Source organism: Nansenia antarctica (assembly GCF_963989245.1).
Source record: "Nansenia antarctica genome assembly, chromosome: 2".
In the NCBI taxonomy this organism is placed as follows: Eukaryota; Metazoa; Chordata; class Actinopteri; order Argentiniformes; family Microstomatidae; genus Nansenia; species Nansenia antarctica.
In genome coordinates, this window is record NC_137675.1 from 70,780,630 (window position 1) to 70,798,241 (window position 17,612).

General features: G+C 44.7%; 2 protein-coding genes across 2 annotated transcripts; one reads left to right on the forward strand and one right to left on the reverse strand.

The window, feature by feature from the left end:
- Nucleotides 1-336, reverse strand: rprml (reprimo-like; the record flags this gene model as incomplete). The annotated part of the gene is made up of 1 exon (XM_080523759.1): nucleotides 1-336. One exon carries the CDS (start codon nucleotides 334-336, stop codon nucleotides 1-3), a length of 336 nt encoding a protein of 111 aa, XP_080379885.1.
- A 6,407-nt stretch (nucleotides 337-6,743) lies between these two features.
- Nucleotides 6,744-17,612, forward strand: LOC308150957 (integrin beta-3-like; the record flags this gene model as incomplete). The annotated part of the gene is made up of 15 exons (XM_080523746.1): nucleotides 6,744-6,810; nucleotides 7,910-7,995; nucleotides 8,328-8,532; nucleotides 8,769-9,021; nucleotides 9,160-9,322; nucleotides 9,532-9,693; nucleotides 9,819-9,914; nucleotides 10,021-10,110; nucleotides 10,323-10,457; nucleotides 10,716-11,145; nucleotides 15,231-15,453; nucleotides 15,572-15,672; nucleotides 15,928-16,044; nucleotides 16,888-17,054; nucleotides 17,544-17,612. The coding sequence occupies 15 exons, from the start codon at nucleotides 6,744-6,746 to the stop codon at nucleotides 17,610-17,612; spliced, it is 2,364 nt and encodes a 787-aa protein (XP_080379872.1).

Consider the following 17,612-nt stretch of genomic DNA (forward strand, 5'->3'; position numbering starts at 1 on the left):
CTAGCTGAGTCCGATCATGACCGCGTCCACGTCTTTGGAAGGTCTACGGTCCTTCACCAGAAAGTTGATCATACTCTCAGATTTGATCATGAGATTGCAGCCGAGGAAGAATATGCCGAACATGACGGTGAGCGACAGCACGCACAGAACTGCGATCTGGACGACGCGCATGATGAAGAGTTTGCGCTCGTCCGGTGGCAACACCAGGGAGCCCCCGTCACTGGTAGCCACGTCGGTCCCGTTACAGCAGTTCACCAGAGTCCCGGCGAGAGCTTGGCTCCTGTTGAACAGCGTTCCCTGGGTCAGGACAGCTTGGTCGAAGAAGGAGCCGTTCATGTCTCCAATGTTGTCAAAGAGCGCTAGGGGTATGGGCGCACGGTTCCACCAGACACACTCACCTCACGATCAAATCCTGTGTCGAAGTTGCACTTTGCGGTATGCGTCTAAGAAGAAAATAAGAAAACGAATGAAAGAATGCAAAACACTCTGTGTTAGAATACCACCAACATTAGCATAAACGGAACCACCGGTGAAAGTTGTTTGTCTGTGCGTAATAGCATACCTTAAAACTGACTCCCTATTCAGTTCCGTCAGTCTCGCACCGGCAAATAAAAGTAATGAACTGAGCACAACTAATTCAGACTTTAAGTGGATCCCCCTTGGACATATCGAAAGAAGTGTATATCGTGTCTTCTTCTGGTGTAATGTGAGACTGCACCTCTGCTCGCGTGTGCGCTTTTGTGGCAAGTCTCTGGTGCGTTCCAAGGCGATGATGAGGTCCCCGTGGACCACACCATCACATTTCCACGAGGGGAGGTGGGTGCAGAGAGCTCTCACCGACTTGAAGCAAGAGTGGACTACGCATATAATCGTATTGTTGAGGAAACAATTGGAACAATAAAGCAATACTGACGCTGTAATACTGTAATATTATTAACAAAATGATGTTGAACTATGGGTGTGAGTAGTAGTTGCAAAGGTTGATTACAATTGAGGAGATGGTAGGCTATAAACTTAATATGACTTTACACTGAATTGCTCTTTGGCTTATTGACTACAGTGGCACAGTGAAATGGCCAATTATGAGAGCCACGCAGGGGGCCCAATGTACAGCATTGGCTACTGTGCTCAACAGAATGTTCTTATGAGGAGTGAGGGAGAGATGGAGAACTTCTAATCGGGATAATGTTGTTGTTTTTTAATCCCTTGAAGCTCATTGCATCCTTGTATGAAATGGGATGTATAAATAAAGTTTCATTTGACTTTATGACACTCATAAACCATGGCAAACTTTTCAGAAAAATCTATTTTTGTGCGTCTCTCTGTGTGTTCATAGCCGGTGTTATTTTCCTAGAGATTACCTCACTGGGGAGCAGCCGCTCTCTGATTTATTAAAATGGGTTATTCAAATATCAGTTTATCTCAAGTGCTCAGTCTATAGCTATTGCAGCTGCCAAAGAGGCCAACCCCCTGACGAACATAAAGCCGGTGCAGCACCTTTAGATTAAGTGCTATGAGAGACTCACTGACTGCATGCGTGATAGACACTTCATCTGAAACAGTCTTCTCACCTAAATGCTCACGATTCTATTAATTGTAACATTTATACAATTCTCTTCCGATTTTGGCTTTTAATGATGAGCTTGTCATGCACATGAATCATGAGGATGTCACTATTACTGGGATCCCTAGAAGTTTTGTGCCCATAATGATATTCTTCTCGTGAAGAAAGAGCACTTCATTGTCCATTACACAGGGAAATGGAAATTAGTCTTTTTGCATGATGATCTGTTGTATCTCTCTGCCTCTATTACCATCAAGGCTGTATTCATGGCCAGCTAGGGGGTTGGCAGTTTCTAGGTCATCATTGTTTGATGTGATAGTGAGTGGAGGACAGGACATTTCCCAACCGCAGTCTATTGATCATAACTGAACTATGGTGCAGTATTTCATCTTATTTCACTGGAATATTTCTCTTTCATCCACTTCACTGTCTTAAACCTTTTGTCTAAATCGACATGGTTAGTATTAGTATTCTTGTTACATAGCCTACATTGTATTTATATAGTTAGTATTCCTGTTACATAGCCTACATTGTATCACAAGAAACGGCTTCAACGCCTTGTACCACACCTGAATGCATTCCAAATACTCCCTCAGAAAATGTGACAGAATTCTCGCTCAAGGTTTCAGACCTAAGCCTCTGTTTGTCTTTAAAACAAAAGCTGCGAAATTCAATTTGAGATGCTCCTTATATCTGGCTAAGCGGCTTTCAACCACTGACTGACAAGCATGTGTACAAACAATAATTTGCTTGTTACACAAACACCTTTAATTAGGCTTCAGGATGGTCAGTTTCAGTTAATTTATCACCATGATAACAGAAGACCACAAAAGTGTTTGGTGTCCAACAAGCTCAAATAATCTTATTAGCTTTTTCATTTAGCTCTTGGATTTGTCTATTATGTAAACTAGTGCTTTGCCAATGTAATTTTGTTCATTCATTTTTATTGTATATCCGATTATGCAGAGCAACACAGACTTGACTCCTTTGTAAATACATGAATTTGTCTTTGTGACAAAAAAGAAAAACACATGAGCCTATTTATGATACATTTATGAACACTAGCAGCCCACACAAAGACTGCAAATCAAAGACTGCATGCTTTACAGAAATACTTTGATTTCAAAATCGAAGTTTGGTAATTCTTGAATTAAATGTATTCCACTCAAAACCTTTTTCACATTTTCTGTCACTCACTTGCATTGTAGTCCTATATAATGGTACATACTTACTTACCACATACGTTCTGAGAAGCGCTACATCTATATTTAAAGCCAATCGTCTACAAGTTAATGATACAACAAACATCAAAGAAAACTAGAACTCAACACGGGTGTTGTACTAAATATTGCCTATATCATGACTCCCCCCATGTATCAAGATATAAATAGGGATGGGGATACATATAGTGATGTATTTGTGTCTCAGACTAGTTCCTTAGCAACAGTAGACCTGTGAGCATAGTGACAGATGGTTGGTAAAGTTATTTTGGTTGAGAAAGGAAGGAGGGAGGGAGAGATGGTTGAGAAAGGAAGGAGGGAGGGAGAAATGGGGTGCCTGGACGAAGGAGAAGGGAAAACGTTTCCACTTAGCACGGGGGAATTGGCAGCCTAGCAACACAAACTAAGTGAAGACGTCCCCTAGCAACAGGAAGGCATTTGGCCCACCTTCCCCCTCCCACCCCCACCCCTGTCTTTAGTGGCCTCGACACAGGGCATGGTATCACCTGGACATCAAGTTACCCCCTTCCCCACAAGCACCACCACCACCACCACCACCACCACAACACCTTCCCTCCTCCACTGGTGGGGGTAGACTTCTTAGGACGCTCTCGTCTAGTCCAATTAGTCTAACAGATTCCCTACAGCCAACTCTTTATTAGATGATCAAAGCGTACAAAGGAGGCTGTTTCAAACAGAGCAAGGAGAGGGGCTGATGAAAAAACAAGTTATGATTAAGGGAGTGGAGGTGATGAGTAAAAGAGAGAGAGGCGGGGGGGGGGCAGGGGTGTAACAGACAGGAACAACGTATAAACAGTGAGAGCATTAGGGAGAGCAGAGGAGAGAAATTGAGAGAGAGGCCCTGTTTTGAGCTTCGGGGGTCTGTCACCTGTAGGACTTTTAATCACAGAGAGGTAAATGCAGTCATTAATTACGCAGAGATTCCAAGGCCTGTCGTACACAGCAGAGTGCAGAGTGCACGCCAACCCAATACGCATCCATTAGTCATTAGAGTTGTTTCTGGTAGATAATGGCTTCATTGCCTTTAATTTGTTTTGCAAACGGTGTGTGTGTGTGTGTGTGTGTGTGTGTGTGTGTGTGTGTGTGTGTGTGTGTGTGTGCGCGTTCGTGTGTGTGTGTGTCCCTTGGTTAAATTATTTTGTAGTGTTTGTGTTTGAAGCTGTGAATTTGAATTTCATGGACCTTATTGAATGAAAGCTCTATTTATGTCTCCCATCTCCAGTGCACGTAGGGCTTAAGTCTAACACACCTCTCTAAAACCTCCTGGAATATACTGTACATTATTCCTGACCAATCAACTCATTATACATTCAATACATTCATTCTCATTATAGATTCAATATACATTCATAAGTCAGTGATCTCTCCTTCTTTCTCTCCATTCCACCCGGCACTCTCGGCACCGCCACACTCTCTCACTCTCCCAGCTCGTTCTATTTTCCTTTCTCTTCAGCTTTCTGTGTTACACAGCAGGGTCTGAGACAACCCCATGGTACCAAAGAGTGGATATGCCTTCTCAGAGAGCTTCTGATGGGGAAAAAACAACCTCTCTCCCCTCCTGCACAGGGAGAGTTTGAGTTTTTTCCACTGAGGCCAACAATTTGGAGCTGCTCTTTACCTAGGGACGCCTGTTGAGTCGAGGCAGGAGATTAGATGGCAAAGCATCACAACACAAACACAGAATGTCAAACCCAGTGAAGAGGAAAAGGGCGAACTGGTTGTGGTTATCCAAACAGTGATACTTGCAGAGTGATTGCATTCTCAGACTCAGTGAAAGGCTTGGCCGCTGTTGTATGAAGCGTAGCCAAAAGTCAAGGCTGCCCACTACACACAACCGTCTACCCAGCCTCTTCCTGCTCTGAGTCTTAATTGGATGCCATTTGACCCCCCCTCCTCCTTAGCTCTTTACCTAGCACAATATCTGCTTCACTCACATCAAAATGACTCTCATCATTTCTTCAGAGTAGAAGAAATGGGGTGGCGGGAATCGGTGTGACAAGGGACCAATAGAACCAATCATTAAAGCAGCCAATACCACATCCCCCTGCCTACCCCCAGGGGCATCCAGAGCCTAATGCCAGCACACTGCCTCGGTATTATAGCTTATCTATTTATTTATCTTTTTTTTCTATCACCCTTCCACACCATGATTCCAGAACACTGGTGGCAGTAGCTTAGCAACCAGCTAGACAGAGAGAATAGGAGTAGGAGAGAGGGGATTCAATAAATGGACAAGCACCGAGATCACAGGGCGAGAGAGAAGCATTGTCTGCTCCTACTTCCGACCCCCCCTGCACCCCCAGTCAATTTCTGCAGGGGTGATGGTGAGGCAGCAGCAGTGGACACAGGGCATTGATCTAATCTCGTTTTTTCTCTCCATTTCTTTCTACCGTTTTTGAGAGGAAAAGATTGCTCCTGCTTTATCGCACCATAAGGCAAACTGCTAGGAAGGTTAACTAAAGGCAGGTCTTATTCAGATGGAGGGAAAGGGATGGACTACTGGATTGAATATAGATCTTCTTTGAGGACCAATAAAATGCCAGATAAACTAGCATTCTTGCCCGAGTCTGCTTTTGACACCCTCTAGTCTAGGCTAAGCATTAGGCATCTAATTCAACAGCAAATTGAAGAGATTGTGACCTCTGAAACTCAAGCTCTTCAACTTCTCTTCAACACCACCTAGGAGATATTGTACAGTCTCAGATTACAAATTCGGTAGTCGTGAGTCGGAGTCGTGAGAGTAACAAGCACCGCAGTGCACTCAGTACGTTTAAATGCTTTGAAAAGTTGCATAATGTTAATTGCCAGACAAGGCATTTTTATCACAATAATATGATCCCCTGAAGGAATGAGTTATCGGGTCTTCAGAATGTCTCCTAAACAAGCAAATTGCCATTGGGGGCTTCATAACTTGAGAAGAAAGCAACCAAATCAGCATGTAAGTGGTCGATAGAAATACTATTTAGTTTCAACACAACATGCAATTCTAGATTTTCTTTATGTTGGAGAATTAAAATGCTTTTCATGGTCAAATATATTTATAACATTTCCATTTTTTCAATTCAAAATTCAAAAAAGTGCAACCGCCGCATTTTGTAATAACATGCACAATATGTAATACATTTATTACATAATAAGGCAAACGTTATTACATTTTGCGTTCAGTCGATTTATTACATAATGTGCAGTTATTACATAATGCAGTGTTATTACATATTGAAACTGACTTTTTATTACATTTTGGGATTTTATTACATAATGTGCAGTTATTACATAATGAGGCTTAACAGGCCTAAATCATTCATGCAGCATGGATTGAAAACTGTACCGATTCTTTACCACTAGGAGGCTCTCCAGCACACTATGGCTCCAATAGGGGGCTCCACCCGAACCCATGACACGGCCTTACCTTTAGTAGGTAACCTACTAGTCAAATAGGCTAAAGTAGACACAAAAATATATTTAATTAAAAAATGTAAATAAAATGTAGGCTACGCAGTGAGAACAACCAAATAGTATGGCCACGCACGTAGACATAAACGTTTTTCTATGTGCTTTCTGAAACCCTATCATAAAATGTAGTTTTCCTCGAAAATTGTCTTGTATCCACGAACGGAATGAATAATAAATACCCCAGCTGGAGTCACCCATGGCTACTTTGCAATTGTCTTCTTTTCAATAGCAGACATCTGTATAGTTCACTGTCGCTTAAACTGTATGGAATGTGGGAAATAGGCTACAGAACATTATATTCTTATGTTTTAGAGTGGGTTTGAGGAGATGCGTGCCATAGTCGAATCTACTCCAAATTAGAATGCCAGGCGTTTCGCAAGAATCAGGAAAGGCATTCTAATTGGTGATCTAGAGGTTGAGTATAACTAGAGTAACACAGGCAACGAAAGTCAAGCTGTCCGTTGTGTCCCGACCGCTCTTTCTAAATGGGAACTTTTTTAGACCGAATGTGGACATTGTTCGCATTATTATTAGCTACAACTGAAGTTTTCGGTAAGTTCGTTTTTTATTTAATTTGTTAATTTGATATGCTTTTTCTATGTTATGCTGACAATACTGTAGGCTTTGACACTGTCATTAGTCCTTACAGTACTCGTTTATTTATTTAATTTGGACCATAAGTTGGTTCTAGCAACACAGGAAGGCTATATCAATTGTACATGGCGTATATCGTATAAGTTATAATATGAATATTTGGCCGATAGCCAAGATACAGCGCTACTCATGTTTAGTTCCTTATATGGGAGCGTTAATTCATGAGACGTTTCGCGTGTGCTCATCTTTGACCGGCCACACCTTTCCATCATTGGGCTACACCAAAACATAATCTTGTTTATTGTGATTCAATCATTATTAAACTGTGGCAGAGAAGGACCGACTAGCACCTCCACTTATTAATAAATAAGACAAAAATATAGTGAACGATCCGTTTAACATACTCGAAATCATTTCATGTCTGCAAGTAGGTTATGGTCATTTAAAAATATTTAATAAAGTGTCACTTTTTGTTTGAAAAGTTTCAGAATGATTCATAGAACTTTAAATGCTGCTGCTGTGTGGGTCACATTCAGTCTAAGACATCTCATTACACCACAGCTGTGCATGACTCAACAAGCTTGGGTCTAACGGTGTAGCTATGGAGAGTAAAGAAACAGAACTGCATAATCGTGATGTTAGGTTAATTATAAGGTTCTATCTCAATTTTTGTAAAAATTTTGTTTTTTACATAATCTGATCCATTAGGTGTTTATTAATGCCTGTGTGGTGTTATTTTTAAAATGTTTACATTTTTCAGTTAGTAATGAATAAAATACAAAGGTTCCATCTCACAAAACATAATGGATGTAAAAACTTTGACGCTCAATATCTCTGAACTGCCCTAAACGGAGATAGAACCTTATAATTCTAAGCTCACGTAATATGGTCTGAATTGCAGAAGTGGTCATGCACTAGTCAAGCTAGTTAAACCACAAACAGCCAGAGTAGCTAGATGCAGAAGCAACAACAATCTACAGTATTTGTCCATTTAGCTACAGGACCATCACTGAAACCACCACTCTATCTAATGTTTACATTGTTGGGTTTATTTCAGGTTCCAATATCTGCACATCTCGAGGGGTGAGCACCTGTAGACAGTGTTTGGCTGTTCACCCTAGCTGTGCTTGGTGCTCCAATGAGGTGAGGTTACACCTCTATGCACGTACCAAATGGTTCATTCTATTCTTCCCATTCTTAGTTCCATGCTTGTTTGGGCTTGAAACCCCTTTCCCCACCACATTCCACCAATTGAGACGACTGGCTACAGTTACCTTGTCCTGCAATGCACTGTGTCTCTTTGCCTCCAGCACTCAGTCAGTTAGTGAAAACTCATGTACTGATATTAAACATAACTGTCTTTGACATGTTACTTGGTGACATTCTTGTAATGCCATCAGATGCACCTGTCTGATTGCTCTGTGTCATGTGTGTTTCTCCTGTGTACTGACTGAATGTTGTTGTATGGGGGTCAGGACTTTGGTCTGGGGGGGTCCAGTGCATCCCGTTGTGATTTGAAGCAGAACCTGCTGGATGGGGGGTGTGCAGAGGAAGCGCTAGAATTCCCTTCCAGCACAATTAGTATCCAGGAGGACACGCCCATCAGTGACAAAGCATCCGGGGCAGCCGATGACGTAACTCAGATCAGACCTCAGAAAATCCATCTCAAATTGAGACCAGGTACTCTATTAGAAACCCCAACTTTTAATACTAAAACAGACTGGCTGCAAAGCTAACACACAGTACAGCACATTGCACAGAGCTTTCATAACATTCATACTTTCATCATTTTTTTTGCCCTGCTCTCTCTTCCTCTCACTCTTTCTGATCCTTTAACAAATCTTTCTTCTAATCTCTAATCTCCCCCCCCCCCCCCCCACCCTCACCCCCCCCCACATACACTTGCCATTATTCAGATGATCCAAGGCAATTCACTGTCATGGTCAAGCAGGTGGAGGATTACCCAGTCGACCTCTACTATTTGATGGACTTATCATACTCCATGAAGGATGACTTGGCCCGCCTCCGTACCCTGGGCAACGAGTTAGCTGCAGCTATGGGTCGTACCACCAGCAACCTGCGCATGGGCTTTGGAGCCTTTGTAGACAAGCCCATGTCTCCCTATATGTATATCTACCCGGAAGAGGCTGTCAGGAACCCCTGCCTTGGGTAAGGGGGGTAGGGGAGAAAGGGGAAGGAGGAAGATGTTGAAATGCCGGGGGGGGGGGGATTTTGTTGAGAAACTAAGACTAACTTTTTCTCTCTCTTTTCTCTCTGTCCCTCTTTGATGGCCTGTGTGATGTGTAGGATCCAGAGGCAGTGCCTGCCTCAGTTTGGGTACAAGCATGTGCTTTCACTGACGGAGCAGGTGGGTCGCTTCACTGAAGAGGTGGAGAAGCAGCAGGTCTCCCGAAACAGAGACTCCCCAGAGGGTGGCTTTGATGCTGTCATGCAGGCTCTGGTGTGCAAGGTATGACAAACACACACACACACACCCACACACACACACAGGCACTACAGAGGCTTATATATTATAGAAACACAGCGGTGCACACACCGAATATCCCCCCAATGCTCCAAGTCATGCCCCTATTTGCATTCCATTCAAAATCTATAAATGTACTTTCTTCCCGTCTTTCTCCTCTTTTCGCTCTCTCTCTCGCTCTCCCTTTCTTTTAGGACAAGATAGGTTGGCGTGATGATGCCTCCCACTTGTTGGTGTTCACCACTGATGCTAAAACACACATAGCCCTGGATGGTCGACTGGCCGGCCTGGTCCAGCCCAATGACGGTCTGTGCCACATCGACGAGGACAACAACTATGACCAGTCATCTACACTGGTGAGGAGTGTGTGTCAGAGTGTTTGTCTCTGTTTGAGTCTTATGATTAGAATATGTCTGTGGTCGAAAAAAGGGGAGGGGAATTGAGGTCAGGTGCTCATCCTCACCCTGTACATCTGCTCCAGGACTACCCCTCTCTGGCTCTCATCACAGAGAAAATGTCTGTGAACAACATCAACCTGATCTTCGCCGTGACCGACTACGTGATGCCCCTCTATCAAGTGAGTATACTGCCGTCATCTTGATGACTGGGTATATAGTTATAGTTATGGTACAGTACTTCCAATACCTCGGTATACAGTATGTCCTTCTGGTTCCTCTCCTCAGAACTACAGTGCGCTGATCCCTGGCACTACCGTGGGAACGCTGTCGGATGACTCTGGGAACGTGATCCAGCTCATTCTGGACGCCTACGCCGTGAGGGGTTTTAGAGCATTATTACAACAACCGCTTTAAATATCACGATGCGATTGGTTCCTGAGGATTTTCTGAAAATCGTACAAATAGTTTCTTACACACGTACTCTCCGCAGGGAGTACATCTTCACTGAATCTGTTTGTGTGTGTGTGTGTGTGTGTGTGTGTCTGATTGAATTCATTGTGATCCTTCCCCCCCTGACCCCGGAGCAGAAGATCCGCTCTGAAGTGGCGCTGGAGCTGCTGGATGTTCCTGAGGAGCTGGCTCTGTCCTTCACCGCTACATGCCTGAATGGAGAGGTCATCCCTGGGTTGAAGTCCTGCTCTGGCCTCAAGATAGGAGACACAGTGAGTATTCACCATCTGGGTGTGCTCTAGTATCTGATTCTACCAGGGGAGGCTGGTGGAGGCAGAAATCAGAGGACGGGCTCATTGCAATGCATGGATTTCATGTATTCAATTACCTACCCTGTCCTCGGATTTCTGCCTCCACCAGCCACCCCTGGATTCTGCATACCGATATTCTAAAGAGTTGAGCCTCAAAAGGTTCATGGCATCAGATTTGAGCTGAACATGTGATATCACACACTCACCTTTCCCCCCCAGGTGTCATTCATGGTGGAGGCGAGGCTTCGTGGCTGTCCTAAGGAGAAGAACCGGACCTTCACCATTAAACCTCGGGGCTTTAAGGATGCGCTGGAGGTCACGGTCGAATTCGCCTGTGGGTGTGACTGTGAGGCCCAAGCCCAGCTCGACAGTCCCCTCTGTAACGACGGCAACGGCACCTACGAGTGCGGCGTGTGTCAGTGTCACCCGGGGCGTCTGGGCCCACGCTGTGAGTGTGCGGAGGGGGACTACAGCCCCTCTGACCAGGACAACTGCAGCCCCACTCCGGGTGGCTCCACCTGCAGCGGGAGGGGAGACTGTGTGTGTGGAGAGTGCTCCTGTCACAGCGGTGACTTTGGCAAGGTGTGGGGCAAGTACTGCGAGTGTGACGACTTCAACTGCGTACACTACAAAGGGGAGATGTGCTCAGGTGAGTTGATATACACTTGCCTGTGTTTAGATTAATTAGATGGCCGTGTTGGTACCATGCACCTTTGTGCCTCTGTGTCTATATTGCATTTGAAAGGGTAACTCATGAACATTACTGTATGTTGATTGGTTGTTTTTGAGAATATTCTGTCTCTGGTTGCCTGGTACGGTCAGCCCTGTTTGTTTTGGGATCTTTACAGTAATAATAATCAGTCGTCAACTGTACCAATAACGTTTTTGCCAGGTCAAGTTTAGCAGGAAACTAAGCAGCCACCCTTTGTTACTGTCACTCTCAAAGCACAGGATTCTCACCTCACAGTTCTGAGGTCTTACTTTATTTCCAATATAAAGTGTTCAAAAGTATCATCATTTTCTAATTTTCACTGGGCACAAAAGTATGTCATGACATGTACTGCATATAGGAAACAGGAAACTGAGCTTGTTCACAATCACGCTAAACATATTCTAAGCAACTTGGTGAAAACCAACCTCACAGTTGGCAATGATCTTTATCAATGTTGAGTTCTAACCACAATGAAGCATGATTGCTCACTCCCTATCGCATGCCTGCACAGCACACCAGTTGCTCCATCAAAGTAAGAACATTTTAATAGGTCCTGTCATTGGATGATTTACACCATATGCTACTGGCTGGGGGGGTGGTCAGTTTGGTCTTGTTGATCCATGTATGTATGATGCCATAACACAGACAGCGGTTTTTTGCCCACACACATCATGTGTCATCATACCTGGTTGTCCCAACAGTTTGGTTTACCACTATAAGAAATGTGTGTGGGCAAAAAAACGTCAGGTTGCCAGATCGGTTTGATGTTGTGCTCAGAGAATGAGACGTACTAGTTACCAGAGTGAACGTGGTCTAATTTTTAGAGCAATTTAGATTTTTTTCCAGGAAAGATCTACATTGTAGTAATTTGTTTCCTAAAGCTGTTAGTACAGTAAGACTTCCTTTGTTGTCAGATGAATGGTTCCCACTGGTTCTCAGTGTAACCTCTCCTCAATCATCCCAGGAATGAGGATGTTCTACTGTTCCCATGGTCAACCATGTAGATGTGCTGTTTGTTTGCTCCTCCTCATGCCATAGCTTCCCTCCAGAGGGATGATGAGGCAGAGAGGTGGGGAATGATGATGAGGCAGACAGTCTTTGTTTTGTTTTTTTTCATTTGTTTTTTCTGAGTGGGGCAGTCCCACTCATATTTTTCTTTTTAATGACAGATATAGTGGAGATTATGACAGGAAGGATGGGTGAGAGAGAGAGGAGGGATGATATGCAGGATATGTCTCCGGCCGGAATCGAACCGGGGGCCCTGCGGTTACATGGTCAGCGCTTAACCCGCTACGCCACCTAAGCGCCCCGGCAGAGAGTCTTTTAACCCATGTGAGTTATGTGTCCGCCAGGGGAGGCTGGTGAAGGTAGAAATCAGAGGGTGGGCTCACAGTAATACATGGAATGGAATAAGGAATCAGCCCATCCTCCGATTTCCTCGTTCCATTCCATGCATTAGAAATAGCCCGTCCTCCAGTTTCTACCTCCACCAGCCTCCCCTGGGGTGAGGATTGGGGGGATCTGACACTCTTCTAATACTTTACTGTATGTGCTGAAACTCCCAATACTAATAGTGTCTATTCTATCTCAACTCTGAATTATTTATGGGATTAGTTTTGTTTGTGGAGGGAGATGCAGTTTGTTTGATTGTGGCGTTAGTCAGTGGGATCTGTTGTTTGTGTGGGATCAGACAGGGTTGGGTAAAACTCTGAAATCCAGCAGTCAGAGCGCTTCAAAGAGTGGCGGGTACCCCCCTCAAAGGACACAAAAGGAGACCTCAAATTCACTGTGTGTGTGTGCGTGTGTGTGTGTGTGTGTGTGTGTGCGTGAGTGTGCGTGTGTGCGCGTGTGTGTGCGTGTGTGCGCGTGTGCGCGTGTGCACGTGTGCGCGCATGTGTGTCTCCTATGGTCATGATGTATTGTAGTTAATCAGTGAAGTATCAGTGTTCCTGGGCCCCAGCTCAATGGAAGTCTCCCTGGCCCCCAAAGGCTCCTCCTGACCCCCAGCCCTGTAGATCCCCCTGTGGGGTTGTATTTCTCCCTCTGCTCTGGGATTCTGGGACTAGGGCAGGAGAACAGAGCAGGAGTCAGCAAGCACACCCCCAGGGCACGTAAACAGGCGGGAGAGAACAGGAAAGTTAGCATTCCTCTCTGGCACCCTGCCGGTTCACTCACTCATTCTCTCTCTATCTCTCTCTCTCTCTCTCTCTCTCTCTCTCTCTCTCTCTCCCTCTCTCTCGCTGTCTTTCTTTCTCTGTCTCTCTCTCTCTCTCACTGTCTTTCTTTCTCTGTCTCTCTCTCTGTCTCTCTCCCTGTCTCTCTCTCACTCTCTCTCTTTCTCTCTAGATTTCTCCCCCCCCCTCTCACTCTCTCTCTCTCTTCTCCCAGGTCCCATTCTCTGTCTCTCTTTCACACTCTTTCCCTCCCTAAAGAACTCCTAAAGATCACTCCCACTCAGGTCTTCTCTTTTCTTCCTTTTTATATTCCTATGCAAGTCATTATGTTTACACCATCTCTCTCACCCCACCCTCCATTCTCTCTTTATATCACTGTCTGTGGCTTCTTCCTCCCTCTCTCTCTCACTCTTTCCCCTGTCCTCCCTCCTCAACACCATGTTTAGTTCCCTCTGTAACCCCTGTAGATGATGGAACCCCTGTAGAGGAGGTTTAGAGTGCTCTCTCTGACTGAGGAGAGAGAGGATTTAGATCTAGAAACTCCCTCTCATGTCTGTGATTCGACCCCACAACTGATAAGGTTGTCAAGCATGAACCCTGGACCCATTATGGATGAGATAGAAAATAAGGGCCGTTAGCCAAAAAAAGAAAAAGAAAGGTTGTTGGAGAGAAAAGCGAGGACTTTCTACATACCATGATGGTGGCGCCTCACAGAGTAGCATGCAGCTATTTCCATAAGTACCACTGTGTTTTTACACTGTAAAACATTAACCAGCCCAGAGCAGATGGACTATGTCCATGCAGTGAAAATACCTGCCTTTCGTGTTTCTCACACACACACACACACACACACACACACACACACACACACACACACACACACACACACACAGTTATATTAGGCAGGGTGAAGACAGGATCCATGAGAGGAATTTGAGAGGAGGTGGTTTCACCTGAATTAAACAATGGCTGATTCTCTCAGGGTCTGGCTGTAGGGACCCCTGGACCTCGCTGAGGTTTCACCAGTCTCTCTAAACCAGCTACACTCTGACTAACGGGCCCTACTCTTAGTCATTCATTGTCATGCCCGGTTAATCCCAACCTCCCTGTGAGAAACTTCCTGAGAAGAGCTGATTATGAGACTTAGTCACACAAGCATTTCTCAACATTGTTGATGTAATGTAGCCTAAACAATGGCCTTGGTCCAAGAGTGGAGATGGAGAGAAAGAGGAAGCTCCATGGGGTGTGGTCATCACAGGCTTCGATAGTCCCAGGATTTGGAGGGGGAGACTGGGCATGGATCATCAGTCTAGTCCCGGAAGAAGGGAGTTTTCCTACCGTGGGAGTTTGTACTCTGTGGTGGTTAGTGATGACGTGTTGACATCATGTTATTGTGGTTATTACTGATTATGGACTCATCACACACACACACATCTCCAGGCATGCACACACTAGCTGTGTTACACACTTCACTCACAAACAGACAAAATCCGCCGCTGACACTCAAACGGTGACTCATATTGCATTGTGAAATTGTCAACATTACAGAAGGGATTACAAGCATGGGTTTGGCTGGTACAGCTCACGATGTAAAAAAACAACAAAGTTAAGTCGATTTGATTACAGTGTCTGTCATCTTATGGCTTTAGTGACCAGAGGATGTTGACTTTGAATTCTCATTTCCTGACGTGATGGTGACCAATGCCTAGGCTTTGGTAGGGTAATGGTTATGTTGCTGCTTCATGAATACATTGTAATGATGTGACATGGTCATGAATCCAGCCTCAGCAGATGGCCTGTACCTGCTGCCCTCGATCTGATGGTAATGTCTGGTCTCTCTGTTGGTAGGTCATGGGACGTGTGACTGTGGGTTCTGCCAGTGTGACGCTGACTGGAAAGGGGAGAACTGTAACTGCTCCACACGCACAGACACCTGCATGTCCAGCATGGGCATGATGTGCAGCGGCCGGGGCCAGTGTGTGTGTGGGGTCTGTGAGTGCCTCCAGCCTGGGGCCTACGGGGCCACCTGTGAGAGGTGCCCCACCTGCCCTGATGCCTGCACCATCAAGAAGTAAGTGGGGATGATGGTGGTGGTGGTAATGATGATGATGATGATGATGGTGATGATGATGATGGTGATGATGATGATGATGGTGATGATGATGATGATGATGATGATGATACAACAGGGACTGTGTGGAGTGCAGGCACTTTAAGAGAGGCCGTCTCATTGAGGACAATACGTGTGCCAGAATCTGCAGAGATGAGATTAAGCCTGTGGAGGAACTGGGTAAGAACTCTTTTCTTTTACGTCATAAATCATGTTCTCTAATGCACATGAGTAAAAACCAGTAAAATGGTTGTATAGCATAGATAGTGTTTAGCTTTAAAGGTAGTCAAGACTGTGTGATTACAGCTGACCTGGAGAGGCCCAATCTCTCTATGAAGTCCTTCCTTATCTATGTCCACCACTCTCTCAATACCTTACCTTTACCGTCCTCTCTCTGCTTCACTCTCCTTGTTCTTCATGCTCTACCTACCCCAGTCTTCAATGATAAGAATGCAGTGAACTGCACCTACAAGGATGAGAATGACTGTGTGGAACGTTTTCAGTATTACGAAGAAGCCAGCGGGAAGTCCATTCTCTTTGTTATGAAGCCAGGTTAGTACGTCCATATATGTGTGTTTGTGTCAGAATCAGAATCACTTTTATTACATCCCAATGTTCAAGTACACAAGAGTAAAATTCTCTGGCTTAGGTTCCTCAACATTGGCATTGCAGCAAGATACAAAATCCCAATAATAGAGTAAAGTAAAATAAGTAAAGTAAGTAATAATAAAGTAATAAAGTGATAAAGTGATGGTAGTCGTACTACAGTGGAACCAGTCGTTCTACAGTGGAATCAATAGTTCAAAATGCTGTGCAAAAGTACAATAAGATGAAATGCAATATGATACAGTACAAGTAGTCAATAGTCAGGTAGTGTTCAAGTAATCAGGTAGTGTGCAAGTAGCCATAATATATATAATTTTTGTAGTGTGCGTGTGGTTGGTTTGGGGGAGACAGTCTTTTGTTTTCCTGTGCGTGTGTTTGTGTGTGTGTGTGTGTGTGTGTGTGTGTGTCTGCGTGTGCGTGTGTGTGTGTGTGTCTGCGTGTGCGTGTGTGTGTGTGTGTGTGTGTGTGTGTGTGTGTGTCTGCGTGTGCGTGTGTGTGTGTATAGAGAAGCAGGGAGGAGAACATCATTACACTAGCTAATAATAGTGTGTTCCCAGCTGTCTTCCCAGTCTTTGTCTGTGGCAGTGCTATAGCAGCACAGGTATAAAGCATGCAGACTGGCTCCCTAGACAATACCAGTTCTGTCACCGCAGGTAGCCTACTGTCTACCTCTGCAACAGTGCTTTTATGCTTCTCCTCCATTTGCGCCAGATACCATCCTCTGCACCCCACAATGCTTGACAGTCACCTCTCCATCTCATGCTCTCCCCTCCCCCCCCTCTCTCTCAGACTGCCCTAAAGGGCCTGATACCCTGGTGGTTCTCATGGCGACGGCTGGGGCTATTCTACTCCTGGGTCTGGCTGGCCTGCTCATCTGGAAGCTGCTGGTCACCATCCACGACCGCAGCGAGTTCGCCAAGTTTGAGGAGGAGAGAGCCAACGCCAAGTGGGATACGGTAAGACCGGCTATGCTTAGATAACATACAGTACATACAACAGTTACAGACGGTCACAGAAATGGTTATGCTCACTGGTGCTTAGCACACATGATATTATAGTATAAAAATTGGAACAAAGAAAGACCCTGAGTATTGAGGGTATGAGAGAGAGTATTAGATTGGCATTAGAACATGTGAGTTAGAGGTAGATAGAGAAATAAAGACTTCACAAAGGTCTCACAAGGACGTGCATGCTGTGATCGTTGTGATTTGAATATAATTGGAGACATTTTATGAGAGACCTTTTGTTCATGGCGTTTGAAGTGTGTTAAAGTAAATAGGATAACTGTTTTGAGTCAACTACTCCCTGGAAGTTGAATGAGAGGCTGCCATCTTATGGAGAAACTATGAAATGCAACTCTAGTGATCTGTGTTCGCCGTGACATTGTATCTGATTTCTCTGGCTCTATTCATGAATGTTTTTTTTCATTTGTTCCTATTTTCCAGGGTAACAACCCCTTGTACAAAGGAGCCACCTCCACTTTCACCAATGTGACTTACCGTGGGAACTCGTGA